Source organism: Hippocampus guttulatus, chromosome 18 (assembly GCF_054856545.1).
Source record: "Hippocampus guttulatus isolate MCC_2025c chromosome 18, RoL_Hgut_1.0, whole genome shotgun sequence".
Taxonomy (NCBI): Eukaryota; Metazoa; Chordata; class Actinopteri; order Syngnathiformes; family Syngnathidae; genus Hippocampus; species Hippocampus guttulatus.
Window position 1 is genome coordinate 4,808,400 of NC_141278.1, and position 24,888 is coordinate 4,833,287.

The 24,888-nt window shown below is 43.8% G+C and overlaps 6 protein-coding genes across 9 annotated transcripts; 4 read left to right on the top strand and 2 right to left on the bottom strand.

Annotated features, from left to right (window-relative positions):
* The first annotated feature begins 364 nt into the window (after positions 1 to 364).
* npvf (neuropeptide VF precursor) lies at positions 365 to 1,458 on the top strand. Its single transcript, XM_086136086.1, is given in 3 exon segments — positions 365 to 526; positions 1,006 to 1,326; positions 1,328 to 1,458. Coding segments are annotated over 3 exon segments (528 nt in total). The 3' UTR covers positions 1,373 to 1,458.
* A 1,008-nt stretch (positions 1,459 to 2,466) lies between these two features.
* On the top strand, positions 2,467 to 3,629 carry LOC147190734 (cytochrome c iso-1/iso-2-like). The gene is made up of 3 exons (XM_086136088.1): positions 2,467 to 2,711; positions 3,009 to 3,184; positions 3,384 to 3,629. Exons 2-3 carry the CDS (start codon positions 3,016 to 3,018, stop codon positions 3,533 to 3,535), a joined length of 321 nt encoding a protein of 106 aa, XP_085992214.1. The 5' UTR covers positions 2,467 to 2,711; positions 3,009 to 3,015; the 3' UTR covers positions 3,536 to 3,629.
* A 321-nt stretch (positions 3,630 to 3,950) lies between these two features.
* On the bottom strand, positions 3,951 to 19,866 carry wipf3 (WAS/WASL interacting protein family member 3). Of its 3 annotated transcripts, XR_015103632.1 has the most exons (16): positions 18,483 to 19,866; positions 17,333 to 17,425; positions 16,930 to 17,062; positions 16,385 to 16,546; positions 15,431 to 16,096; positions 14,936 to 15,058; positions 14,150 to 14,251; positions 13,992 to 14,063; positions 10,536 to 11,437; positions 9,835 to 9,964; positions 9,614 to 9,724; positions 8,495 to 8,630; positions 8,190 to 8,265; positions 6,673 to 6,919; positions 6,425 to 6,598; positions 3,951 to 6,327 (listed from the first exon to the last, which is right to left on the bottom strand). XR_015103632.1 is itself a non-coding variant. In XM_086136082.1 (8 exons), exons 2-8 carry the CDS (start codon positions 17,402 to 17,404, stop codon positions 14,023 to 14,025), a joined length of 1,299 nt encoding a protein of 432 aa, XP_085992208.1. In that variant the 5' UTR covers positions 17,405 to 17,425; positions 18,483 to 19,866; the 3' UTR covers positions 13,285 to 14,022. The 3 variants fall into 3 exon arrangements, 2 of the variants coding, with proteins under 2 accessions (XP_085992208.1, XP_085992209.1); XM_086136082.1 differs by lacking the exons at positions 3,951 to 6,327; positions 6,425 to 6,598; positions 6,673 to 6,919; ... (3 more) ...; positions 9,835 to 9,964; positions 10,536 to 11,437 and having other exon boundaries at positions 13,285 to 14,063; XM_086136083.1 differs by lacking the exons at positions 3,951 to 6,327; positions 6,425 to 6,598; positions 6,673 to 6,919; ... (4 more) ...; positions 10,536 to 11,437; positions 18,483 to 19,866 and adding an exon at positions 18,131 to 18,454 and having other exon boundaries at positions 13,285 to 14,063.
* On the top strand, positions 5,983 to 10,444 carry LOC147190736 (uncharacterized). The gene is made up of 17 exons (XM_086136080.1): positions 5,983 to 6,133; positions 6,211 to 6,323; positions 6,467 to 6,577; positions 6,657 to 6,701; positions 6,799 to 6,825; positions 7,390 to 7,461; positions 7,660 to 7,722; positions 7,794 to 7,820; positions 7,946 to 7,990; positions 8,081 to 8,116; positions 8,205 to 8,285; positions 8,363 to 8,459; positions 8,535 to 8,674; positions 8,785 to 8,904; positions 8,971 to 9,091; positions 9,356 to 9,458; positions 9,659 to 10,444. Exons 1-17 carry the CDS (start codon positions 5,983 to 5,985, stop codon positions 9,726 to 9,728), a joined length of 1,422 nt encoding a protein of 473 aa, XP_085992206.1. The 3' UTR covers positions 9,729 to 10,444.
* LOC147190737 (peptidyl-prolyl cis-trans isomerase FKBP14-like) lies at positions 11,342 to 13,220 on the top strand. 2 transcript variants are annotated; one of them, XM_086136084.1, is made up of 4 exons: positions 11,342 to 11,538; positions 11,652 to 11,812; positions 12,179 to 12,306; positions 12,731 to 13,220. In XM_086136084.1, exons 1-4 carry the CDS (start codon positions 11,342 to 11,344, stop codon positions 12,893 to 12,895), a joined length of 651 nt encoding a protein of 216 aa, XP_085992210.1. In that variant the 3' UTR covers positions 12,896 to 13,220. The 2 variants fall into 2 exon arrangements, with proteins under 2 accessions (XP_085992210.1, XP_085992211.1); XM_086136085.1 differs by having other exon boundaries at positions 11,709 to 11,812.
* A 137-nt stretch (positions 19,867 to 20,003) lies between the features above and the next one.
* LOC147190738 (uncharacterized) lies at positions 20,004 to 22,273 on the bottom strand. The gene is made up of 2 exons (XM_086136087.1): positions 21,546 to 22,273; positions 20,004 to 21,006 (listed from the first exon to the last, which is right to left on the bottom strand). The coding sequence occupies exon 2, from the start codon at positions 20,998 to 21,000 to the stop codon at positions 20,629 to 20,631; it is 372 nt and encodes a 123-aa protein (XP_085992213.1). The 5' UTR covers positions 21,001 to 21,006; positions 21,546 to 22,273; the 3' UTR covers positions 20,004 to 20,628.
* Between the last annotated feature and the right edge of the window lie 2,615 nt (positions 22,274 to 24,888).

A 24,888-nucleotide genomic window follows, 5' to 3' on the forward strand; every position in this document is an offset into this window, starting at 1 on the left:
ACGAGGTAGATTTATATTTAATTAATTGTTCGTTCCTCCAAATACAAATGTTTTTTAATTAGGAAGCTCCCCAAACAATTCTCACCCTTCAAACAGGTCTCTCAGGTATGATCTACCTCTATATGACAGCACATTAATAAAGGCCACCGAGTTCATTCATCAGCCCAATTAGGACATTCAAATACCGTTCTTTGATATCATCCTCGCCGGATGAGTCGTCGTTCAAGAATGCGTTGAGTTGAAATGAGGCTTCCGCATGTCATTTTGAGCGGGTGACGTGTTTCGTCAGTGGCCTTTATTAACAGAGGTCAGTGGCGGTCAGTGAGAAATTAGAGAGGTGGAATTGACGTCTGCAAGGGTGAAGATGATGACGGGAATCTTACTGTCACTTCTCTTGATGCTGGGAGGTTTTGACACCGAGACCGCATCCAACCCAAAGGTCAGTAGGAAATCCAGCTGCTGTGGCAAAGACCCGCAGAGGTGCAATCAGCGATGGCACACTGGAAGGATGCAGACACATAATCAGGTAAGAATATCACACATCACATATTGCGTTTGTGATACGGCGCTTGTTTATTTGTGTCGTGTTAAATTATGAACGTGCGGGAAAACAACAAGTAATCATTTCCATGATGGATACATCAATTAAGTCCCCTTCCTTGTAGCACAAGCCTGGTGTTTCTCTTCTTACACTAACTACATTTTCACACTGTTCATGATTCCCTCTGCTGATTCCAAGAAAACAATTTGCAATGACGGACCACAATTTCGATCTTGGCTTCATCGGCCCAGGATACATTTTTTATCACCGTATGTTCGTCAGATTAAAAAAAAAAAATTATGATTCAATGAAATAAAGGCTGAAGTTGTTTACTTGACAGTTGCAACAGAAATACAGAGAGACTGGAACAGGAACTCAAATTGTAATTTGAGTCTTAAGATGAAACATTTTGAAACCAACCCAAATAAATCTTTTTTGTTTTTTTTGTTTTTTCATGTCCACAGAAAAAAAGTGAAGCGTTGAGGAGTTTAGACTTAGAGCACTTCAAAATAGATGTGGTCCCGACCACAAGCGAAACGAGCCTCCCTGCCGCTGTTGGGCTCCACCCTCCTGATGCAAAACCCCTCCACCTGCTCAAAAACATGCCCCAACGCTTTGGTAGGCAAAGTATTCCTGATGATGCAAAGTCACCTCCCAACAAGCCCCAAAGGTTTGGAAGATCCTGGGAGGTGATCCCAAAATGTGCCAAGTGTGTCGGAGAGATTCTGAATCCAGAAGCACGTCAAAGATGGACAAGAAACATTCTGTGTTGGAGGCTTCTTCGAAACATTAACCAGAGCCAAGTTGTGGGAAACAGACTTGCAATGGTAGGAAAACCTAAAGGCTATTCATCACATTTTTCTGTTAAAAAAGAATGTTTATATCCAGCACTTTCTGACTCGTGGAAAACATTCTGCTCATTAGTTTACAAACCCAGGCAGAATTTGTAAGAGATGCACTTTTCGTGAAAGCAAACATTTATATCATCATTTATTATATGAACCAGCCAACTCAATTTAGTCTAAATAACATGTTTGAAAATATTTGGTCTTAACTTAAAGGTCTGTTTGAATGTTATTTTGAATCTGTGTTCCTTTTAGCGTATATACTGTAAACCTATATACACATTAACGAATGACTTTTTCCCTACAGGTTTGAAGAGTTTCACTTGAGTTTTAAAGAAATGGAGATGCAGACAAAAAGACTCCAACAAATCATGTAAATCTATGCAGAGTTTTAGTGCAAGTGTAAACATTAAATCATAGCAAGAGGCTCTAGGTAAACTTATATCATTGTGATATAAATAAAGTTGATAACAGTATAAAGGTCTGAAATACTTTTTTTTTGCAGGCGTTGATGACTGAGGCACAATTGCAGTTGTATGTTTTATTTATTTATTTGTTATGGCCTATTTTCATTCATATGAACCATCCGTTGATGCCTTCGAAAATAGTTGCTTTTGCTTCCCTCTGCTGGTTAATAAAAATAATGCTGCAAAATATAACAATAGCGCTTGGGTAGTGTTAGGTACACAACTGGATGTACAGGTACTTCCTTCTTGCGACATAGACAGAATAGTCCAGTAAACGTGTTTATTTTCCCTTTTTTTGTCAGGCAAAGTGTTTTATTTGTAGCAAGTTAAATTTGCTCGCTAACTTTGTAGCATTTTGTGTTTGTCGAACATCCCCCGAATTAACGGGAGACAGCCAACTTCTTCTGAGACGGTTTGCACTTGAACATGTTGCGCAGGTTCTTTTCACTTAAAAATCGATGTAATTGGCTTGGAAACTTACTTCCAATGTAACCACATATCCACCATCGCCCCAGAACGCCTCAAGCTAGATCGCATGCCGCCGGCAACAGACAGGTGGCAAGTCCCCAAATATGACGTCATAATAATGCGGAAGAGCTTCGATTTGAAACGGGTAAATAATTACCGGTAGTGACTTTGTAAAATAATGTATTATTAATCATGTTTTTTTATTAGTAGTAGCAGTAGTATTAATTTAAAATGAACTTTCACCTGGCCGAGTCAACCTGACAGACACTCTCCTGAAATATGAGACGGTTAGTTTTGGAGGGTTGGATAACGTCAGAAAAAAAAAAAAGACTTGCAATTTGAGACGGGTGGTGCCACTTCTGTCAAGAAGTTCAGGCTGCGAAGAGAAAGGTAAGGATTTTTACTCTTGTTTACCGAATATTGTTTTCTGTTTAACTTTTGTGCGCATTATATACATATACACAAACATACCCAAATGTCACGTACAAAGTACATATTGGTTCCAATGTATATCCATGTGTGGACAGCTAATGAATATTATAAAGAAGAACTCACAATATTATCTCAACTAGTAACCAGTAATTGTTACCTAGGTGTATTTTTATTTTTTTGTGATTTTATACATCTCACGCACACACACACACAAAGAAAAAATGTGTAACTTAATGTAACTTGCTCTCGTCCCAGTGCGGCTATGGGGGACGCGGCGAAAGGGAAGAAGGTGTTTGTATTGAAATGTGCCCAGTGTCACACTGTGGAGGAAGGAGGAAAACACAAAGTGGGGCCGAACCTGTGGGGTCTGTTTGGCAGGAAGACAGGACAAGCGCCCGGGTTTTCTTATACACAGGCAAATATTGACAAAGGTAAGACCTCTCCTGATTGTTCAATGTACAGCAATACTTTGAGCAGTGGGAAGAAGTGTTTTTAAATTTCTTTTTTAGCATGCGTGACCGTCTTCAGCGTTGCAGGTCTGAACAGGCAGAGCGGCTCTTGTTGCAAAACTTGATTACGCATACTTTTCATGACCAGCGTGTAAAGGAACGCGTGTGATTGTTTTTCTAGGGATTATATGGAGTGAAGAGACTCTGATGGTCTACCTTGAAAACCCAAAGAAATATATTCCCGGAACCAAGATGATTTTCAGCGGTCTGAGAAAGAAAAAAGAAAGGCAGGATATCATTGCATATTTAAAGGATGCCACTTCGCCCAAATAGACACACAAGAGTTGTGCTTGTATTCTATAGCTGTGGACATCAGTTTGATAGAGATTGTGTTGAACTGCAATATTAAACTACTTCCTCTCTGTCATCAGTTATTTCATACTTTTGAATGAAACTTTACAAAGGGGCAGAGTTCCTCAGGTGTCTATCTTCAAGATGTTTACAGTACTTCCAGACTTCAAACCCTTTGCGCTTTTGTTTCTTCTTGCATAAATTGCTACTTGAACACATTTTCTGTTGTTGTTGTTTTTTCTAAATCTGTTTTATTGCTTGAAGGCCTCTTTCTTTCTTCTTTGTTCCATTTGTTGAGGCTGCATGTCCTTATTTATTTGTATGCATTGATACTTTAGACACAGACAAGATAAATGCAAGGCAAGCTAAATTTCATCAAGAACAACAAAAAACCATGTTGATGGGGTATCAAGTTTATGTTCTTGTGTTAAATGAGCAAAATGCAATTGTGTGAAACAGTTTGTCACAAAAATGTAACCGTTTTTTAAATTCATGCTCGGCTTTATGAAACATGCAGTTCTGTAACCGGGTCCAATCCCTATTACGTACACAGATAATAAATGATGGACTTAATTTTCAATGAATTGAGTTAAGTCAAATAATTTGCAATGCAATAAAGTGTTCTGTTGAAGTCTGATAAAAAGTGTTTCTTCCCCTCGATTTGTTTTCTACTCCTCAACAGTCTGCTAATTACTCCTGAATGTGACGTGGACTAACATGACACATTTCGCTATTGCTATTTGAAACTTTCAAAAATAAGAATGACAGATTCATACATTTGGAAAGGCGGGCGAGTAATAACCGTGTAGATTGGTTTTTTTTTCCTTTTAACATGGGAGGTCCTCTCACTGGTCACAACATTAGGTACACGTTTGATTGACACTGTCAGCATTGAATGAACAGTATGGTCGATATTATGGTTCGTTTGCGGTGGCGTAGAATTACACGACATTATAGTTAGAGAGTCACAAGAGAGTGGCATAATACAATACAGGTGCCTCTCAATAAAACAGAATATCGTGGAAAACCCATTTGAGTTATATTGATTTACGACAGAAAGTAAAATATTTGATCACATTAAAAATAGAGATAAGTAGTTCATGATGCAAATAGCTTAATGATTATTGCTTACCCTAAACCTGTATTCTAATATCTATTAAAAACTTTAAAATTGGACTGCTCAGCAGTAAGGCTTGCGTGGACTAAAACGTCCAGCAGGTGGTGCCATTTCCCACCCGAAGACACCGGCCGCATCGCAGATTGCCATTCGTGCCAGTCGCATCCTCAATGTGTCACTTCAGTCGGGTTCGCGTAGCCACTCGGATTGAGCTCTGCCCACCACCACTCAGCACTAACCTCGACTGGACACATTTCCCCACCCCCAGAAGAGAAAATCACGCTTTTTGCAACGACGGCAAGCAGCAAGCTTACCCTTCGCTCGATCAAAATTCTTTGCTTTGACAAGTCTCTTTTCTACAGGCAGCGTGTCTACCTTTTTTTTTTTTTTTTTTGCAGTGGACGGTAAGAAAGAACGTGAAATTGCGACGTGTTAAAATGATGCATTTAATATAATAACGTCAGCGAAGCAATTGCTCCGGTGCAGCATCTTTCTGGCTCAACCTCTTGCGTCATTGTGGATGATGTCTGGACGAGTGAGCCTGCATTGAAATCATTCGGAGTCGACCCCGGTGATTCGATCCATATCTAATTTTGAGGCAAAGAGACACGTGGACGCAGCGCGCACTTGCCTCTACTGCATCGGAGCTGCAACACGTTCACGTTTACGTCTACGGTGTATGTCACGTGTCTCAGTGCACGTGCAACGTCTAGTCAAGTGCGCAGCAGTTCAGGAATGTAATGCGTTGCAAAGTTTGAATGAAGCTGACAGAAATTGCACGTTAACATAAACTACTGTACTTAATGTGCATTAGAAAGTGCACCTGGTAAATTATGCAACCACGGATTTCATTGTTGATCACATATGTTGATTATTATTATTATTATTATATTTTTTGGGGGGGACATGGCACAAGAATATCCTCATTGTAGTTGTCTACATCAAATGATGAACTCCGAACCTTTTAAATAGCTTGAACATTAATGAATACTTTATTTGTCTTTGATTATCTTTAATATCGCTCGATCAAGTCCATTGATGTGTGTATATTTGTATTTTGCTACATGGCAATAGTTCATAAACAGTTTCAAGCTTCAAGTGTTGGGGAAATTTTGTATTGGGGGGGGGGGAATATAATATAGATTATTGACATATGTTAGGGAGCACAACAAAGCCAGCAAATTGCCCAACTAAAACGTCTCTAAGTTTGTTGCCTTGAAATTTATTTAGAGTCATCTATGATTTTTATTGCTGTCACGTGACAAAACGGTTCAAATTTGATCCAAATTCTTAAGTGGTAACTTGCTTCTAAATGTGTCACTTTGTGTTATCTTTTTCAAGGGTAGACGACACCCTAAGAATGGATTTCGTAACAGTTGCAGTGTCTTTGCACATACTTGTCAGCCCCGCTTGGGCTTTCTCCCATCACTCCTTCATGGACAGATTCTTCACGCCTCACTCGGGTAGGACGTTCGAACACGTGTGTGTCCTGATGACCCAAATTGCCGTGCGAAACATGACTTCCACGTTTTCCTCGCAGTCGTCACCTTGCTGGATAAACCAATCAAGTTTCAGCCCTGTTGTCTGACGTCGCCACCTCCTCCTCCACTCTACCCGCCGCCACCACCTCAGCTCTGGAAGCAAGGCAAACCTGTAACTGCCCCCCCCCACACACACACACACACTGACCAACACATTTGCATGCGAGGATTTAACCCCCCCCCCCCCCCCCCCCCGAGGATTTTCAAACATACAGGGTGCATGAAAGGCTTCATGTGACGCTTTCCCGTTTTTAGGACGGTGGCAGCACGTCAGTGCCAGCAGTGTTTCGAGGAGAGGAGCAGCAAAATGAACACCCGGGTTGCCCAGCTGGTCCTCCAGGAGCACCAGGACCCCGTGGCCCAGAGGTGGGGAGGCCCCTTGCCCACCTAAAAATTAAGTAGACACGTGCGAATATCCGTCCATAAATGTCATGTCATCTTTCAGGGTGACATTGGATTACCTGGCATAAGAGGACCAAAAGGGGAAAAGGTGCATTTTCTGGTCCACTTGTGTCACTTCTTGATGCACGTCTGCGGTTACTCTCATGAGAGCAAAATCTCTTCTCGCCCTCGTTTGTGCTTCTCAGGGAGAAATTGGGCGTCCGGGGTCAAAGGTGAGCCACTTCTTACTTTCCGTAAGTAATCGGCTGATCTCTTCCTGATCCATCTTGCTCGCCCTTGGAAGTGGATTTCTCCTCCTATGTTGTCCTAAGAAGAAGACCAACATAGTTTGCAGCTATTTAAACATGTCGCGCAACATTGGACCACGTGGGTTGGAGTCTCGTTTCTCCACCCCCCTCCCCTCAGCTCGATACATTTTTCTTTTTGACCTCTTTCAGTTTTCTTGGCCTGAATCCATTCTCCGACCGTACGGGTACTGGACTCCAGGTCCTGCTGAGCAAATCACTTCTTCTCCGTAATCTCCCTAAGTGCTTTTTACACTCGCCTCAATGATAAATCACCTCTCGCTGTTCGTTTTAATGACACGTATCCAGAACCCCCCCCCCCCCCCCAATACCAGCTCTCCTGGCTGCAACGAAGCATAATCCACAAACCTCAGGGGTGCGCTTCTAGCTAGCGTAGTCATCTGTTCTATCTGATGAAGGAATCGTAGAAGGTCAAACTATTATTTCCAGGCGTTTATGAACACAAGGTTATCATCTGCCTTTTTTTTGAAGGGCCGCACTGGAGCGCCGGGGCTTCCAGGGAAACAAGGACTGCCAGGATGGCCTGGTCCACAGGGAGCCATGGTAGGTGGCGTGTGCTCATCACTGTCGGTTTGTCGTTCATCCATGTGCAACCTCCCGTCGACAATTTCTTTTATCAACCTCAATAAATGCTGATGGCATTTTGATGTGAATCGCACAAGGCCGGTGATGGGAGGGGGGAAAATATATATATATATATATACAGTATATATATAAAATTGCTATCATGTTTGTTTTGAGGGTGAAAAAGGAGACCCGGGGCTCATGGGACTACCAGGATTGAGGGGACCCCCAGGAATGAAGGTGAACACCGCAGTGGTCTTTTCAGAATCGATTTTTCATTGTTACTTTGATTGTTTTTCAATTTCTTATAGGGGATGACTGGTTACAGGGGAGAGAAGGTATGTTTTTAATTGATATACAAAAATCTCCCGTTTTTCTCAATGATGAAACAAATAAGAGTTTCTTAATTGTATTCACATTAACAATTATTATATCTGACCAATTTTTTTAAATTGTGAAAAAGGGGGACAGTGGAAACCCAGGTATACCGGGATTAAAAGGTGATAAAGTAAGACGTTTTTTTTTTTCTTGCACAGACAAATAGTATTTTTATGTCATTTGATGAGGCAATTATTTTTCACATTGGCTCACAATTTAGGGCACCACCGGTTTGCTGGGGATGCTGGGTCAGAAGGTCAGTAACGAAACGCAAATAAAGCGGGGGGGGGGGGGGGGGGGGATTTCACTCAATATTCACCGACACCTACCTACTCTTCTCACAGGGAGAACAAGGACCAAAGGGAGAGCCAGGCGTCCCGGGCAAAAGAGGACCCACTGGGCGACCTGGGAAGAGAGGCAAGCAGGTGAAAATACGAGTCGTGATTTGGGAGTTATTTACACACATACTACACGTACTTTATCCAACATTTGATTCTTATAGGGGGAAATGGGACAAACTGGAGCTTCGGGACTTATGGGCAAACCTGGGCCACCGGGTCCAAACGGCCCCCTCGGTCCACCTGGACCACGGGCACCCGGTTAGCTGTCACGCATCCGGTAGTTGCACACTTACCACAATGTTTGGTGTTCATCCACGGCTGTGCACCTCGCAGGTCTCTATCTAGCCGGGGAAAAGGGTGAGAAGGGTCTTCCGGGCCCACCCGGCCGCTGTGAGTGTGACACTTTCCTTGTAGCGAACAATGCTCCTCCTGGAAGCGACGCACATGAGGAGAGCCCCAATCAAGTCCCCGCCGTAAGACCATATGGGCACAAAAGAGCTCCATTCCTAATTTGAAGAGAATTTCATTGTATCCCATCACCCTTTGTTATTTATGGAGTTATTTTGAATTCAAACGCGTTCAGATATTTGTCGTGAGCAACGAGGAGGAGCTGGGCCGTCTCCATCTGGATCAGGCGATCGCATTCAGGAAGGATCAGAAGGCACTTTATTTTCGAGATGAAGACGGATGGAAGCTCATACAGGCGAGTCATATTTTGGAGTGAATCGGGAATATTTGCTTCACGCTTGCTTTCGTGTTCCTCTTGCAGCCCTTCCAGCAGTTTCAGTCCACCGAGAACAGAGCCGGCGTGTGCGGGGATGGGAAAGTGCAGCCAGAGGATGGAGAGGAATGTGATGATGGAAACCAAATTGTCACCGATTCCTGTCTGAGTGAGTCGTATGTGTACACATTGCGGGACATTTACAAAGTACTTTCAGTATCTCTGTGTGAGGATGCTAAGCTGCTTTCCAATCCCCCCAAAAAAGCATCCTTCACGTTCTTTTCCCAAAGTATGCTTTCAATACCTTCTGCCTTACTCTTTGATTAAATTAGTTGCAAAATGCTACTCTGGCGCTGACACCAGCCCTCTCTCTCCCACCTCCCCTCCCCGCATTGGCTCGGTGCCATTTTGCTGCCTTATGTTCTGAGTCCAGACTGCAAATGGGCCTATTGTGGAGACGGTTATCGACATGAAGGCATGGAGGAGTGCGATGGAAAAGACTTTGGCTATCAGACGTGCAAATCCTATCTTCCTGGGTAAGATCAGAGACGGCGAGGTCAGAGTGGCGCCTCTTATTGTTTGGATGTCAGGTTTAATAGAACTTGAAATTGCACTACTCTCATCAATCTGAAAGAATATCTACAGTACCTAAAAAAATAAAAAATAAAAATCCGAATTTGAATGCGCTTACCAGTGAGTTGCACTTGCTTAACATCCTCCTCCGTCTCTGCCGCAGATCCTTTGGCCAGCTCAGGTGCACCGAGGCCTGCGTCATCGACTCCACCGTCTGCAAGTACTTCACCTGAACGGAACGCAAGGTGCAAACGTTTGCAGCTCGTCTTCATCATTCAAAGTGGGGGGGTCCCACCTCAGATTTCACTTGAAGTCTCACCTCATGTCCCCGATTATTACCTGATGGACTGAGAGAGCGCCAACAGGAGTCCCTTCTGCTCTGTGCCATGAGATGACGAACGGGAATCCGCTTTTGGATCGGCTGTGGATCATTTTGTTGGCCTCGGGGATCTGCTTCTCGCTAAACCTGCTACGAAGGGAAACACTTCAATGATTGGATGGAATGACTTGCTGACTGTTATCACGGATACATGCGGAGCATCTTTTTTAACGAGAAGAAAATTATATTGCTACCACGGAATGCGGAATGCTTTAAACATGTGCAATATATGAGAAATCCTCTATTTCGAAGGTGAAATGCTGTGCTATTGCATGACAACGTGTTTAAACCGAGCTGTCAATAGAGTAGCCAAAGTTTGAACTTTTTGATGAAAAATTAAAAGAGCAATAGAGTAGCATGCCAAACACTGTCGGACTGGATATTAAAAAAATAAATAATAATAAATAAATAAAAGCGACACATTAACCTTTACACACGCTTCATTTTCCATACACATATTTATCGGGTCAACTTTGACCTGAGGCAAGAAAATCAACGAATGACAGATCTTTTAAAAATGTTTAACGATTAATAGCCTGTGACATTAATAAATGGATGATTAATCCCGTATCAATGTTTCAGATGAAAGGCCAAATGTCTGGGGGGGGGGGGGGGGTTGCTTGTTTTCGCAGTTGTAGATCTTGCACCTGTGTCAAGGTACCGTTTGACCACCTCTGACCATGACTTCTGATCCACAAATTTAGTGTGTATGATCGTTCCAATGCTGTTTTTCTCTTCAGTTTTGAGACTCCACCAAACTGCAAGTGGGACTTCTTCCGCCTTTCATCCAGCATCTTGCCACACTTCCATCGAGGCACGATTTACAAGAGCACAAAAATATCCAACGAGGCACAAGCTGGACTGCCACCAGCTCGAAAACCTGCAAACACAAGGGAAAGTTCAGGCGTCTTCCGCAGAGAGCTGCTTTTCTACCCAAGCCCCGCCCACACCGGAAAAAAGTCAACTGCCAACAAAAACAAACGCATACTGTACATATAAAGATACACATTTATGGCATAAGCAGTTTCACAGTTCAAAATACTCACCATTATTTTTTTCTCGATAAAAAAACAAAACAATGGTTATTTTAAAGTCCGTTCTGGTAAACACAAATCGATCAATTAAACAGCCTCATTGTACAGATTTTGTAGCAACTGCACAAAATGATGGCAGTTTTGAATCTTTTAATTTTTGCATTTAATTCGGGTAACAGACAAGACCATTTTTATTGCTGACAAATACGAAAACTGATGAGAGTTTAAAATGACGTTTGGGACGGTCCATGTGGGCGGAGTTTGCGAAGCGAAACCGGCCAATCAGACGCGCACTTTCTGCAGCGGCGCTGACCGAGCAACGTCACTGCCACGTCGAAGTATCCGCGATCCGCTGGCCTCTCAAACCTGTGCGTATTGACGTTCCATTTCGCGTATTTCCACACCGGCGTTTGGTCTCGTACGCCAAGAGGCAATGCTGCTGCTGCCGCTGCTGAGCTGGTTGTGCTCCTCCCTGGTGGCCGCCGTCTGCGGCGGAGCTCTGCCCGAGGCGGAGGTCAAGATAGAAGTCCTGCACAAACCTTTCCTCTGTCATCGTAAATCCAAGTATGGAGACATGATGCTGGTGCACCATCAAGGCTACTTCGAGAACGGTACCATGTTTCATGACAGGTTGGTAGTAGTAGTAGTATAAGGTGTGTCGTCAAGTGTGTTGGAATTTTGCCGCCTCTGGTACCAAATGAGTGACACTTTTTTTTTTTTTTTTTTCCTGTGTGCGTCTACAGTCGTGGTGATCCTACTGAGGGTGACAAACTGGCAATGTGGTTCATTTTGGGCATCAGGGAGGTGATCAAAGGCTGGGACCAAGGTCTCCAGAAAATGTGTGCAGGAGAGAAAAGAAAGTTGATCGTACCTCCAGCTTTGGCCTACGGCAAAGAAGGCAAAGGTATAGCCGAGCATCTACCTGTTTTAAGTGTATGTCCTACCTTCTTACTTTGTTTGGCATGGCATGGTTTTTTTTAATCTTGCATGTAAACCTCTGCTGTTCTAAATGACTCTTTAGGACTTCCATACTGATTGAAGGATTCAGTCAGTTTTATTTTCTTACCGCGGAGGCATGTGAACGATACTAAACCGTGTCCCGGTAAGCTCACTCAGCAATAACAATTTATGATTCACAAAAATGCAACAATGAAGACTTTCTATTTTTCTTTCTTTGAACTAACCCGTAGCTACTCTTTAATGGTTATCAAGCTTGTTGTCTTTTTTTCCCCCCAGCTCTTACTCTGATTCCGTCCCGTCCGTGCTTTAGGTAAAATCCCCCCTGAAAGCACCTTGACCTTCATCGTTGAGTTGCTCGAGATCAGAAACGGCCCGAGGTCGCACGAGTCGTTCCAGGAGATGGACCTCAATGACGACTGGAAGCTTTCCAAGTCCGAGGTGAAGCTATTCAACCCTTTGAAACAAACGCGCAGTTCCTCTCGATCGGATGCATGTTTTCAATGCGCTATGTAGTATACTCAGCACAAGAGAGCTTTCCATGTACTAGTCGATAAATACCAAATATACTTCCCGGACAAATAATTTGTATCGGCGCAATGTCGCAAAATTCTGCTTTGACAAAGACAATTATTTTTTGACATTTTTTAAAGGTATTTTAAAATTGTTCAACAGTACTACACCCAAATATTTTGCTCCTCCAATGCAATAATTTTCATACTTTTACACCAAGTAAAAATCCGAGTTCAACATTTGTGACCAACATTAAAGTACGACAAACAACTCTTGCCTTGGTGTACCTAATGAAATGTCCGTTTTATTTAACGCCACAATGCCCCCACCCCTCCGTGTTTTGGTTTTGCAGGTAAAACAATACTTCAAGAAGGAGTTTGAGCGTAACGGCTACCCTCCCAATGACACCCTGCATGAGAATATGGTCGAAGACATTTTTGCCAAAGAGGATGAAAACAAAGATGGCTTCATATCCTCCAAGGAGTTTACTTACAAGTACAAACACGATGAACTTTAAAGACTCTCATCTATGTTCTTGTCATTCATTTGTGGTGCCAGGAACATTCTCGGGTGCGTTTGTTGGATGGCTTGACACTGAACACATTTGTGAACCTGAACGAAGCTCCAGTTTTGGTGTGGCGTTCGTTCACCGACGTATAACTTTGCTCCGATTGGCCCAGGTCAGCTACCACATGTGACTTTGCTGTAGGGATCTTCTATTCGTGTCAAAATTTGTCATAAATATGAATGAAAACAAATCGTTTTCAATACAGTTGGTTGCGACTGGAATGAGGATAAGTGTTTGAAAAAAATAAAATTTATGATTGGATAGATTTATGCAACTGTTCTCATTTTGTCGCTTTGTCACAGAATGAAAGCCGATTTGAAAAAAACAAAACAAAAAAGTAAGACTGTTGTTTGCATTTTTATTTTCTATCAAGCAAATAACGTTGTTGCACTTGCCGCTTTTCGCCAACGTGATCAATAAAGTGACTTGGAAAAGTGTGATTTCATCACGTGATTGGCCAACAGATGGCGCTGTTGTTACAAGTCTGGTTAGTACATCGGGGAGCGCCAACCTGATCTCGAGAAAAATGTACTCAAGTGCACTTCCGTAGTCAGAGTAGAAGTCCAGTCATAGTCCGCAATGAAAAATATGTCCACATGATCTATTGGCGTCCATCAAATTGGACTTGAAATGCGAGCGAAGCCCGCAACAGTATTTCACTGTCGCTTACCACAATAACAAACCCAATGTATACTAACTCTGTTGTGTGAGCGTTGGATGTCATTACCAAAAGAGCTTAATATGACCGCGGCTTTTGCAGATCATTCTCATTTCTTTTGTGTAGAGATAACAAATTGCTCAAAACCGCTTCAAACAAACCACATCCAAAATAGCCCCTGGAAGAAATTCACGAGAGACTGCGCGTATGTGCTGATGAGGACGAGTCGGGCGGGCCCTCCTCTCACTCGCATTCAAAACATTCCACTCCAGAAAAGGTCAGAGGTCAGCGTTATGTCGTAGGAGGCGCAACTAACACGCAAACGATATCCCCGCCGCGGAACCAAAAGCGCCTGGCTCTTGTGTTTATTGTTGAGCGTTTCCTAACCTTTGTATCCAGGAATTGTGTGGGATGAATCTCATCTGAGGTGTGACCTGATCCCATGGGGAGCTGGATTTACTGTGAAGAGAGAATGGAGAGTGAAAAGAAAACATCACAGATTGAAAACGGGAGTGTAATTATAGCGCTCTCTTGTGCTGCGATACCTCTGTTTTCTTTACTGGGGTAGATGCGAGGGAAAGGCTTGAATTCATCTGGAGGAGGAAAATCTTCTTTTGGGTGGAACTGGAATTTGGATTCAAAGTCATCTGGATGGAGTGAAGAAGCAACTGTGCTGTCATTTTCAGATACGAAACACGGTGTTCCTTTCATCGTACCTTTTGGAAAGATGTGTCTTGTTTGAGATTCGTCGCTGTATTGCCATGCAAGTATTTATGTAAAGTGGATATAAAAAGTCGACCCCCCCTTTGTCCAAATGCCAGGTGATTGTGATATAAATCATATCAGCACTTTAGTTTCGGTATTAGCTTTAGTTTTAAAAACATTTAATGGCATATTTGTTGAGTTATTTTAAACACTGAATTCTGATCTGGCAGCGATTGGCTGGCAACCGGTTCAGGGTGTCCCCCGCCGACTGCCCGAAGACGGCTGGGATAGACTCCAGCACCCCTCGCCACCCTAGTGAGGATTAAGCGGTTCGGAAAATGGATGGATGGATGGATTCTGATCGAGATAAGCAGTAGCAAATTCATCTGTGAGTAGAGTGAAGGGTACCTAAATGTGGCTAATGTGTGGATTTCCTCAAATATTCGCCCGTGCCTTTGTGATGAAATTCTGTCATTGGCTTCTGTCCAAAATCTGGCCTCCATAATTCATCATTATTTTACTTGCACAAGGGAGCAAGCAGCATTCGAAGCACTTGAAGATTCGAAGGCCATTGTCACAAACAGGATGCCCCATCGTGACGCAAACGTTACTGGTCAGTCACTCACCCTGACTGTGCAGGGGTCCATTCCTGACAATGGAGGGCGGCGGAGGGGGAGGAATGCGGCCGGACAGCTCAGTGGAGGAGGAACGTGCCGGAGGAGCTGGAGGAGGAGCCAGACGACAAGCACCTGCTCACACGAGGGGAGGCGTCAAGAGGGCTGTCGTCAGAAACGTGATCTTGAACATGAAAAATGCATTTCAATTGGATCTGTTGCTACTCGGTCATGTGACAAGACCATGTCATCTCCTGTGTATAATCCATCCATTTTCTGCCAGTGGTAATTGGTAAGCTGGTTGCCAATCAATCACGGAGCGCATATCGCATAGGCAAAACATTCACACTCACATTTCTCTCCAAGTGTCTTTCTGTTGTACCGGTAATGTTTCGCTGAGCATTGCATTGTCACGTACAAGACAGGAAGTTATTTACAATGTTCCTCCTCATGGTCACGATCATTCATTGCCCATCATGATCATTTCTTGTTTGGATACGGACCCACCTGCACTTCTCGGCACAGCAGGCGGTCGCCTGGTCGGAGCGTTGCACGGGTATGACGGCGGTAGAAAGCGTAAGGCCGGCGAGGGCACGGCAGGAATTCTGGGCGGGGGTGGCGGGAGAGTGGATGGACAGCTCGGGGTGTAAGAGCTTGGGAGAGGGGGCGGTGGCACTGGGGGCGGTGGTCCGAGCGGGCTCGAGTCACGCAGGATGGGGAACCTTGCAGGTTCAAAGTGGACCACAGAGGGCGGTGGTGGGTAGAAGGACCAAGAGGAGCGGTCCCCAGGGAGAGAAGGAGGGTTGTGAGTTGGAGGGGGAGGGGTCAGGGGTTGGGCATTAGTGGTGTGTTGGTAGTGCTGGATGGGAAGCCAAGTGGGCTTTGTGACCTGAGATGGAGCCGGAGGGGGTGGGAAGGGAGGTAGAGGGGGAGGCTTGTTGGTGGGCCGGTCCTGGAAGGCTTCCGGCGGAGGTGGAGGAGGAGGAGCAGAGGGCGGGGCAGGTGGTGTGGGCAGAGGGGGAGCGGTCATGGGGAGAGGAGCAAGATGTTTGCTGGCGTGAGTCGGCGAGGGTGGGGCGGAGGAGGAGGCGAGCGGACGGGGGCCGACGCAGTCCGCCAAAGTGGGCGTGTTCCACAGCGGCTTGAGGGAGGCCGATGAGCTCGAGCGGGACACTGGAACACAGACACACACAAAAATTGTCTTTGTCGCAGAAAAATTAATCCTCGACTGCATGTGTACACAGTGGCAGCTTGACTTTCAAGTGCTCCAAGTTTCACTCTACCCACGGGGGCCCCTCGAGGTCACTTGAGCAGAGTATTTTTGCTCTGAGATGAGACTGACGTACAACTAATATGCCCTTTGAATTTGGCGTTGCAAAGTACTTTCGATTTCTCCAACAAGGATCAAGAAAGTAAAACTATCTATAATCCGCGTCGGGGTCCTCCTGTAATTTTACCAACCTGGCGTCTTGCCTGCCGAGTCCCGTTGCCCTATCGGCCTTAGGGTGGGAAACCCCCCTGCAAACAGCCCACCTAAAGATGGCCCCATGGGGGCCGCACCTCCACGTGGACCCTGAGCGGCACCAACATTGCCGGACACATCTCCACTTGGAGCCGTGGGCTCTGGGGAGGAGGAACATACAACGCAATACACATTTTAGGATGACAACAAAATAAAATTTAATCTCAGGCAAGCTAGTTCAAGAACTAATTTAATTCATATAGTCTACAACTTCATGCAATGCAAGCCTGCTTGAATGTGTAGATAGTAATTTCCTATTACGCCTGCATTCTTATCTCCAACCTCATGACATTCCTTCCCAAAGTGCACACTTTAGTGCGTACATGCGCGCCTACGTGCAAATATGGCCAAAGAAATACACGTGCACCTCATGAGCCGCACAACTAAAAGCCTCGAGAACCAAGGTGAGGCCATTTCCATTGGTCAAAATGCAAAACTAGACTTATTTGCAGTGGTACAAGGTGCGTACGGTTGGTTTGCTTACTGTCCACAACAGGGGCACTGCGGTCATTGACCTGCGTGACTTTCTTGAGTCGGGCTCCCTTCTGGATGTCAGCTAGCAGGGCGCTTCTGCCGCCTCCTCCGCCAGACTGGACCTTAGGAGACTCGACTGGAAACTGTGACACGGACAAATAAATATCACACTCATTTTTTAGCAAAGTGTGATGCGGTCTCACATAATAATATAGTTCCCCACCCGAGAATGGGTGTATGAAGGAAAACCTTTTAACCATAGAAATGACCTATGACTCAGCTACCACGTGGACACTGTGCACCTGCTTAGGAAATTGAGCCGTCATCAATAATGCAAACGACATCCAGGGGGTTAAACCAAGCGAAAGGGACAAACAGGTAAACTCCAAAAGTCTTGAGAGATATTTTCTTACCAGTGGAGGTACAGTGCTTGGGGGTGGCGGAGGAGGTGGTGGCGGTGGTGGAGGTGGCGGCGGTAGCGGCATCTTAGGAGGTCACAGCTATACCTGCAGAAAACAACGCAGTTAAAAAAAAAAAGTGCCACCAGAAGCTGCTACTGTGCAAACAAAACACTTAGGTTGACCTCTCGCCCGATTCTCTAAAAAGGAAGCTCTTTCAGCTGAGCGCTGCGCAAAACAGGAAACAGAAAGCTCTCCATCCTCTCTGGAGAAGTCCAACACCCCCCGGCCCCCGCCTTCCCACCTCTTCGTCCCCAGTCTTCTCACAATGGCCCATGGCTTGAGTTGGGAAGCGAACAATAGTGCATGTTGTGTGAGAGGTAATAGACTCCCCTTCAACACCAGAAAGGCATTCGCTGACATTTCGTGCTGTCGTGGATAGCATGCATGTTTTCTAGTGAGTAGGAAGAACGCAATATTTTTTATGGATATGTATATATTTTTTTTTACATCGCAATTCCTAAGGTGCTCTCTTCCCTGATTGGCTAATAATGGCTACCTTGACTTATCTATCAGGAATTTGAAGCTTCTCTGGTCATTTAATAAACAACAATAAAGCTGCTTATGCCTCGATTTACTGTCTTGCTTAAACGCTATGCTACAAAAATAATGGGACACCCCACTGTTTGTTGGATCTCATTATTTTAGCTTATCGAGAGATTTTGATGACGTGGACTTGTAAATGTTGATCTCAACCCCATCAGACACCCCTCCGGGATGAACAAGAACGGAGATTCTGAGCCAGGCACTCACTAGGCAACTGGCAGGCCGTTCCTCCGTGACTATTTCTATCGTCAAAAGTGTGCCAGCCATCTCCATGACACTGCCAGTGAGGACTTTTAAACAAGGGCAAGCTGACTGGCTGGCTTTCCATGTTGTGAAATAGGTGCAAGACACCACTTGAAACAGCTGTTGTTTTCAGCTTGGAGAACATTTTCAGTAGTTCTTCCTACAGAAAAAAAAGACCTCTTGGGGACGATTATATAACGCACCAAACAAAAACATGTTAAAGGTAGACTTTTTTTTTAAACATTTAAAGAGCACAAGGAAAAAGCTACATTGAACAGTGAAACAGTATGTTGGAAACAATAAACTTTGGGCCTACCTTGCCAGAGTCAGAAGTCCACCTGCTAGCTTTCAGAGTCCTCGGCTTGTAGACACACAGCAAACTGACCTCATAGCTTTATTTTTAACCAGACCGGTCGGCTGCGTGTCACTAACCAAAATTAACTGCAAAAGAAAAACTTCAAAAAAGTTGCAAAAGGGTTTCCTTTTCTTTTTGTTGTTGTTGCTGTTCAAGATGCAGCCCTGTGCACATCAACAGTGGTCTCTTGATTGCTCCAGCAGTTCTCCCACACTGTGTACCGTGCAGAAGTCTAGCGGCGTAATACAAATCCAGAAGGGGGCAGGACAAGACCCTACTGGGAAGAAACACTGGGAGGGGGAAAAACGACTACACCACATTTCTAAAGCGTTATTAAGCAAAGGCATAGATTTTACATTGGTAAAATAAATAAATAAATGAATAAAATCAATCTTGCCTCAACTGACACCCCCCTATTACATATACAATGGCGCAAAGTTATTACCCTTGTATCAATGGCAAACAGGTAGATAATCAGGTTATTTGTACATTCTGCCATCTAGTGGATTAGCATTTAAAGTACTGGAATTGTTCTGCCTGGTACGGTACGTCGCTGGCATAGATAGAGGAACAATGACATTGTAAAAACGGAACGGCACAGCCGATGACCTGGTGTGGTTGGCAACCACCACATAAATTATATTGCAAAAATAATAATAATCAGAATCCTAATCACAATCACGAGTGACAAAGTGTGTGTGTGTGTGTGTGGGGGGGGGGGGGCTATTAAAATATACACATTGAGAAAGTGTACACATATCCCTGTTAAGTTCCTGTGTACCAGACCAGCACAAATGCGCTGGATGTCACTTTGCTATGCAAGTCTAAGTGTTCCACAAAACTGGTATACAATATATTTTTAGCATGGTATCCACAATGTGGCTCAGGCAGTTAATTACCGTGAGATATGAAATTGAAATATTGCACATCTGCGTTCGTTTTGGCTCAGTGAAATACCATAGACTGGCAGGTGAATCCACCTGCAGTTGAAATGATGACATGACAGCTGCCCGTTCAATAAATGCGTGGATTTATCATGTTCCAATGCCTACAGAAAACCTGTGAGCCAGTGATATTTCATTTGCACAAAATTATTATTTTACTATATTAAAAAAGGCGAATGGGTGGTTTGGTTGTCGGAAAAACATTAACGTGGCGGCATGTGACGCAGGAATGCAGTGACACAAGCGTGCTCCTCCCTCGAGCTGGAAAACAATAACACCTAAGGCCTCAGTTTGACACACATCATAACGCTGTCGTCGATCTTGTTGCATCATTTCAAGTCAACTCATTTACACTCTCTGACAAAGTATAGTTTACATACCAGACTTCCATGCAGGTACCGTAGATTCTCTGGCAACCAGTCCAGGTTGTAGTCGTCCAAATTCAGCAGCTCCTCTGCAACTCTCAACAGGATAAACAGGATGTAAAGCGAATGAATCGATGCGATGTTGAGGATTCACAAAGCACATACACGTTGAATGGTAGCAACAGTTTGATTTATTGCACATGTGTTACCTTCATTTCAATATTCACAGGTGATTCCAACACAGCGTACCATAAAAACAAATCTAACGTTAGGGGTTCGGGGGGGGGGGGGCGCATCTTTGCCTATCCCATCCTTCCGGCGCATAACATCACAGTTTCTCTTCATTTGTCCACGCCTCTGTTCAAAAATCTGAAAAAGTATCCTTCATTTAAAAAAAAAAAAAAAGTGAAATCAATTTACTTGCACTCCTACCAAATCATTGACAATTTCACAAACATCCCTCAAGGCCTTCCAACGGTTTCATAAAAGCACGTTCGCAGAAGGCACGTCCTTCATTTACATATATTAAACGTCATTATCACGCAGGCATGTAAAGGGCAATATGTTACATAAAGAAGAGGACACCACACAATGTCACTCGATGGGCTCAGTATCAAAAGGAATATACACCCATCTTTGCTGTGACCCTTCAAGTTCTCTCTGCTCCTCGTCACCTTCCTCATCACCATCACAACCAACCCACAGAATCGTCTGCACACCTCGAGGGAAGGAAGCCTTTTCCTTCGCGTCTTTCTGAAGTCAACTTTGTACCTTCCGTCGCCTCTTCTCTGCTATCGATCACCGAACGTCGTCTGCCGCCGGCGCCACGTTTTCACTGTCTTTATCCTCCACGGCAAGGCCCGTGCGAACCCGCCTCTTCAGTTTAAACCGGCCCGAGCGGGACACGTTCATGTTTCGGCGGCAAGTCTGCTCGTTGAACAGGGACTCGATGTGGGAGTCATCGTAGGTCTCGTCGCTGAAGAGGCAGGAGCCGTTGGTGGGCTCTTGTTGGGGCAGAGACTGCTCAGTGGTGCTCTTGGTCTCTTTGGACTTCTCTTGGGCAAAAGGGTCAAAGTCTGGTCCGTACGAGTGGGGGGAATTCGGGTCCTTGGCGGACCCTGGCTTCTTCTTTGGCAGGAAAGCCCTCCACCATTTTGCCCTCTCTGTCATCTTTGCCTGCAGGAGGAAGACCGAGCAAAGGAGACATCACTGTATCACTCACTCTTGTCTATTTATATTTCTGCCTTCATTGAGCTGGGCGATTCCTTAGTCAGACAATAATGATGTACTAAAAATAAGATATCTGTTCTTTTTTTTAAAAAATATATAATGACAGAGGGAACAATTAAATGCTCTTCCACGAAATACCAGTTAACCTGTGTTTCCGCTTATTGTGTAATATTTGTTTCATGGTGTGCAATTAATTTTTTTTAAACGATGTGCCGCGGTTGGCGAAACACAGATTGAGTTACGCAACACATCCAGGCGAGTCCATGATGACTCACATCCAATTCTTGCTTTGAAAGGTGGAAATCTGACTCGTAAAGAAACCAGCTAGGATTTCATTGACAATTTCTGTCCCGTCGCGGGACTTCCCACCCTCCCTAATCTTGTTAAAGCCTCCTTTCGTAAAACTGGTTTAATGGGTTGCGAGTAAAGAACAAACACAAACTGAGATTGAAAACATGGAATTCCACACAAACCAAAGCACTTACCTGAGGGAAAAGCAGGAGTTGGCGACACTTGTGATGATCCAAATCAGGATGAAACGCTCTTGATACTGATCTAATTTAAAGGGACTGGCTTGTCTTCAAACAAGTGTGACGGCAATTCTCCGAATATGAAACTGGACGGATTTCACGCTGGAGTAGACAGCCTTTGTCTCCACTCTGATCTCACAGGCGAAGACGTCGTACCCCCCACTTCACTCTAGTCCAGTGAAGTCTGGACCCTTCCTTAATGATTCTTCCGAAACGTTGGCGTGAAATGACACATAAGCGGCGTCACTTTCTGCTGACTGAACCAGCAGGTTTCCATCCCCGAAACTCCAACGTCGTTGCACCTGTACTCACTCCCGATTGGCTGACGGCGACAAAGTGGTCACGTGAGCCCCACCCAGGTTAAACTGCTGTGTCGTGTGGGCGGCGTTTGCCGTCGCCAGGCAACCCAACCGATGGGAGGAAATATCTCCACTGATTTAAAAAAAAAAAAAAAGGAATCCTTTGTATTGTACTTGCGTGACCTAACCCATCATTGACAGTTTTTTTTTTAGCCACATCGTCCCTGTAATGTGGTTGACAAGAATTAATTGGCATGGCGACATTTAATATCATAAGAGGTTATTAAGGTCAGAAGTGGCAAATACATAATTAAATAAAGTACAGACTCTAAAGTCAAAGTAAAAATGTTTTTTTTCCTTGTCAACAGCAGTTTTGAGAAGTTGGCTGTATGCAAAAAAAAAAAAAAAAAAAAAAAACCAACCACAAAAAAAAAAGAACTATTCCTGATGTCCTGCTCATACTGAAAAATGAAACACCTCATTATGCTGCATGTTGTTGTTACAGTCTAATGGGACAAACGTTGACTAAAAGGCAAAGGAAAATTAAACCTCTTCGACTGTTAGCAGCATGATGACATCAGACACATCTAATTGGATCCTGAGCAAGTACTGTACCATATATGAACATCATTCGCCTACTAGTGATTCCAGAAAGCTAGAAAAAAATAAAAAAGAAAGCATGTGTTCAGAGGAGCAACGTGGCAGGCTGTGTGCACATCACACAGGAGTTCGGAGGAATCAGGAAATGTCATCTTTTCTTTTTTGAATCAGACATAAATTATAGACATTGCTCTCAGGGGTCTGCTGCAAACAAATGTAAGTGACTCAATGTGAGGTGAGGGGACAAACCAAAAGTCTCAAAAAGAATCCATTCCCCCATTTAAAAAAAAAAAATTAACGAGGTGTAGATTGAACTAGTCACCAGCCAGTTGCAGGGGGTATTATTTATTTATTATAATTGATTTTTCAAAATTATTATCAAGATTTTTTTTTAACATATTTGACATCTGGATTTTGGCCTGTTTTCCTGGCGCTTCTTTTCCTACCAGTTCTCACCTCTCCTGCTCAAAGGCTAAAGATCGACGTGTCGTTAAGGAGGATCTGGCATTGACTAATTGGGACAGGTTTAAACCGGCGGCGCTTGATTTCATTGAATGGCCTCCAATACGGTTTTAACTGACATTAATAGACATGATATCATATGATTCATGTTGCTTACTCAGCATTCTTTGCAGCTTTCCTGGAGTTTTTTTTTTGTGAACTGTGGGTCTGTGAAGCCCTCGGAGACTCTTTTTGTGATGTATCAATAAACCCGTTTTAATTTACTTCTGTTTTCCATCCGGCCATTTTCTCCTGCGTTTGTCCTCATGCAATCTTTGAAACCAAATACTGACTGACAAGAATCGTGAAACGGGCAAACCACATCTGCGACTTCAACTAATGATTTGTGCCTCAAGATGTCTTTTTTTTTTTAACCTACATGTTTACTTGGGCTTATTGTCTGTGAACAGACTTGTACATGCATATAGAACATTCTAATGAATCGTAATGCACAGTTCTTGTCTGCTCGTGCCTTAAGGGCGAGGACACTAATGAGCCGTCTTGATCCGTGTGCCACACGTGCACACGAGCCAAGTCAGTGACTGTCAAAACGATACACCTGAAAATGTATTTTTGCCATTGTGGCGGAATCAAACAACAGGTTGAACCGAGGCGTGCGAGCCATGGGAACGAGAGCAGAAGGCAGCCAGTTGGACTGGTAGGGTCAGCTTGCAAAACACTCAAAGGAGGTGAGCAGTTACTGTGGCTAAGAACTGTTGTGATTTCCAGGCGGTGCTGCTTTTGTCAGTTAACACGGACAACATCGGCCCATTAAAGCCAATTTTCCCCACTCAGGAACAACTACAGTGGACCAACGCATTATAGAAGAGAAAAAAAAGAAAAAAGAAAAAAAAAACCCTCTTTACATACTCTCTGTACATTTGGGCGCAGCAGAGCAGCCTCTCAGTGTCAATGTGTGCTCTTGTTTGTTTAGGCAGTTTTCATTGTGCATTTCTGGAGTTTTTAACTATGGATACAGAACTGAATTCTTTTGCTTGTATCTCGAAATATGATCTAATATTATTATGAAACTTCGTTTTGGCATTAACCATGACTTGACTTGGGTACACCTTGTTCAGACAAATAATATCCACACCCAAGCACATTAGGGTGCTTAAATTTGTGTCGGTAAGTAAACGATCACTTAGCCAGCGTCCACACCCGACACATAAAGCCACCGCATGATGAGGGCATGACTTTCAAGTTTTATATACAAATGCTGCTCCTTTTTTTTCTTTAAGCGCAGTCATTTTCACTTGAAATGTGTCATTCTGCTTAACTGACTTTGATCAACTGTTATATTCATGCATCAATGCAATTTACTTACTTTGCAAAAATAAAAAAATTAAAAATCTCGTGAGTTACAGAATAAAGACAGAATGCACAATTAGTCAGTGCATTGAAAACTAGCTGAAAATAAGCGCAACAGTTGTGTTAACATTCAATGATAGATCCTTAAATTGAATTCATTTTGACTTCAGCAGTTCTGGTCGTTGTCCATACTGTTGAGAAGGCCAGATTGGTTTTCACCATATTTTAATTACCGGTATATTTGTTATAATGATTAGAATCCCTCTAGGGTGGATTATATTTCACACACCACTGTACGGTATATTTTTGGAGTTGCACATCCCACAGAACCAGATCACACACATGCAGGCATGCAAAGAGAGATGCCAGAGTGGAAGGGGTGCTCAACGCAAACAGTGCCGCATCTCTTGAGCTGAGGGAGATAGTGGATGTCTTGCTCATTTGCCATTTTTACATTTGTCTACAGGCAGGACTTGAACTGTTGTTACCATCAGGTTCCCAAAGCCCTTCCAAATGAATAAGCTACTCCCACCATACAGTAAAGGGATGTTTACAAAGGGAAATATTTGCCAAAGGTGATAAAGCTT

Coding starts and splice junctions, on each gene's coding strand:
- LOC147190736 (XM_086136080.1), top strand. CDS start 5,983: ATGTGTCACTTTGTGTTATCTTTTTCAAGGGTAGACGACACCCTAAGA. Junction 6,578..6,656: donor CAGGACCCCGTGGCCCAGAG/GTGGGGAGGCCC, acceptor GTCATCTTTCAG/GGTGACATTGGATTACCTGG. Junction 7,462..7,659: donor CTGGTCCACAGGGAGCCATG/GTAGGTGGCGTG, acceptor GTTTGTTTTGAG/GGTGAAAAAGGAGACCCGGG.
- LOC147190734 (XM_086136088.1), top strand. CDS start 3,016: ATGGGGGACGCGGCGAAAGGGAAGAAGGTGTTTGTATTGAAATGTGCC. Junction 3,185..3,383: donor ACAGGCAAATATTGACAAAG/GTAAGACCTCTC, acceptor TTGTTTTTCTAG/GGATTATATGGAGTGAAGAG.
- LOC147190738 (XM_086136087.1), bottom strand. CDS start 21,000: ATGACAGAGAGGGCAAAATGGTGGAGGGCTTTCCTGCCAAAGAAGAAG.
- wipf3 (XM_086136082.1), bottom strand. CDS start 17,404: ATGCCGCTACCGCCGCCACCTCCACCACCGCCACCACCTCCTCCGCCA. Junction 14,252..14,935: donor TGGACCCCTGCACAGTCAGG/GTGAGTGACTGA, acceptor CACTCCATCCAG/ATGACTTTGAATCCAAATTC. Junction 14,064..14,149: donor CCCCAGTAAAGAAAACAGAG/GTATCGCAGCAC, acceptor CTCTCTTCACAG/TAAATCCAGCTCCCCATGGG.
- LOC147190737 (XM_086136084.1), top strand. CDS start 11,342: ATGCTGCTGCTGCCGCTGCTGAGCTGGTTGTGCTCCTCCCTGGTGGCC. Junction 11,539..11,651: donor GGTACCATGTTTCATGACAG/GTTGGTAGTAGT, acceptor GTGCGTCTACAG/TCGTGGTGATCCTACTGAGG. Junction 11,813..12,178: donor CTACGGCAAAGAAGGCAAAG/GTATAGCCGAGC, acceptor TCCGTGCTTTAG/GTAAAATCCCCCCTGAAAGC.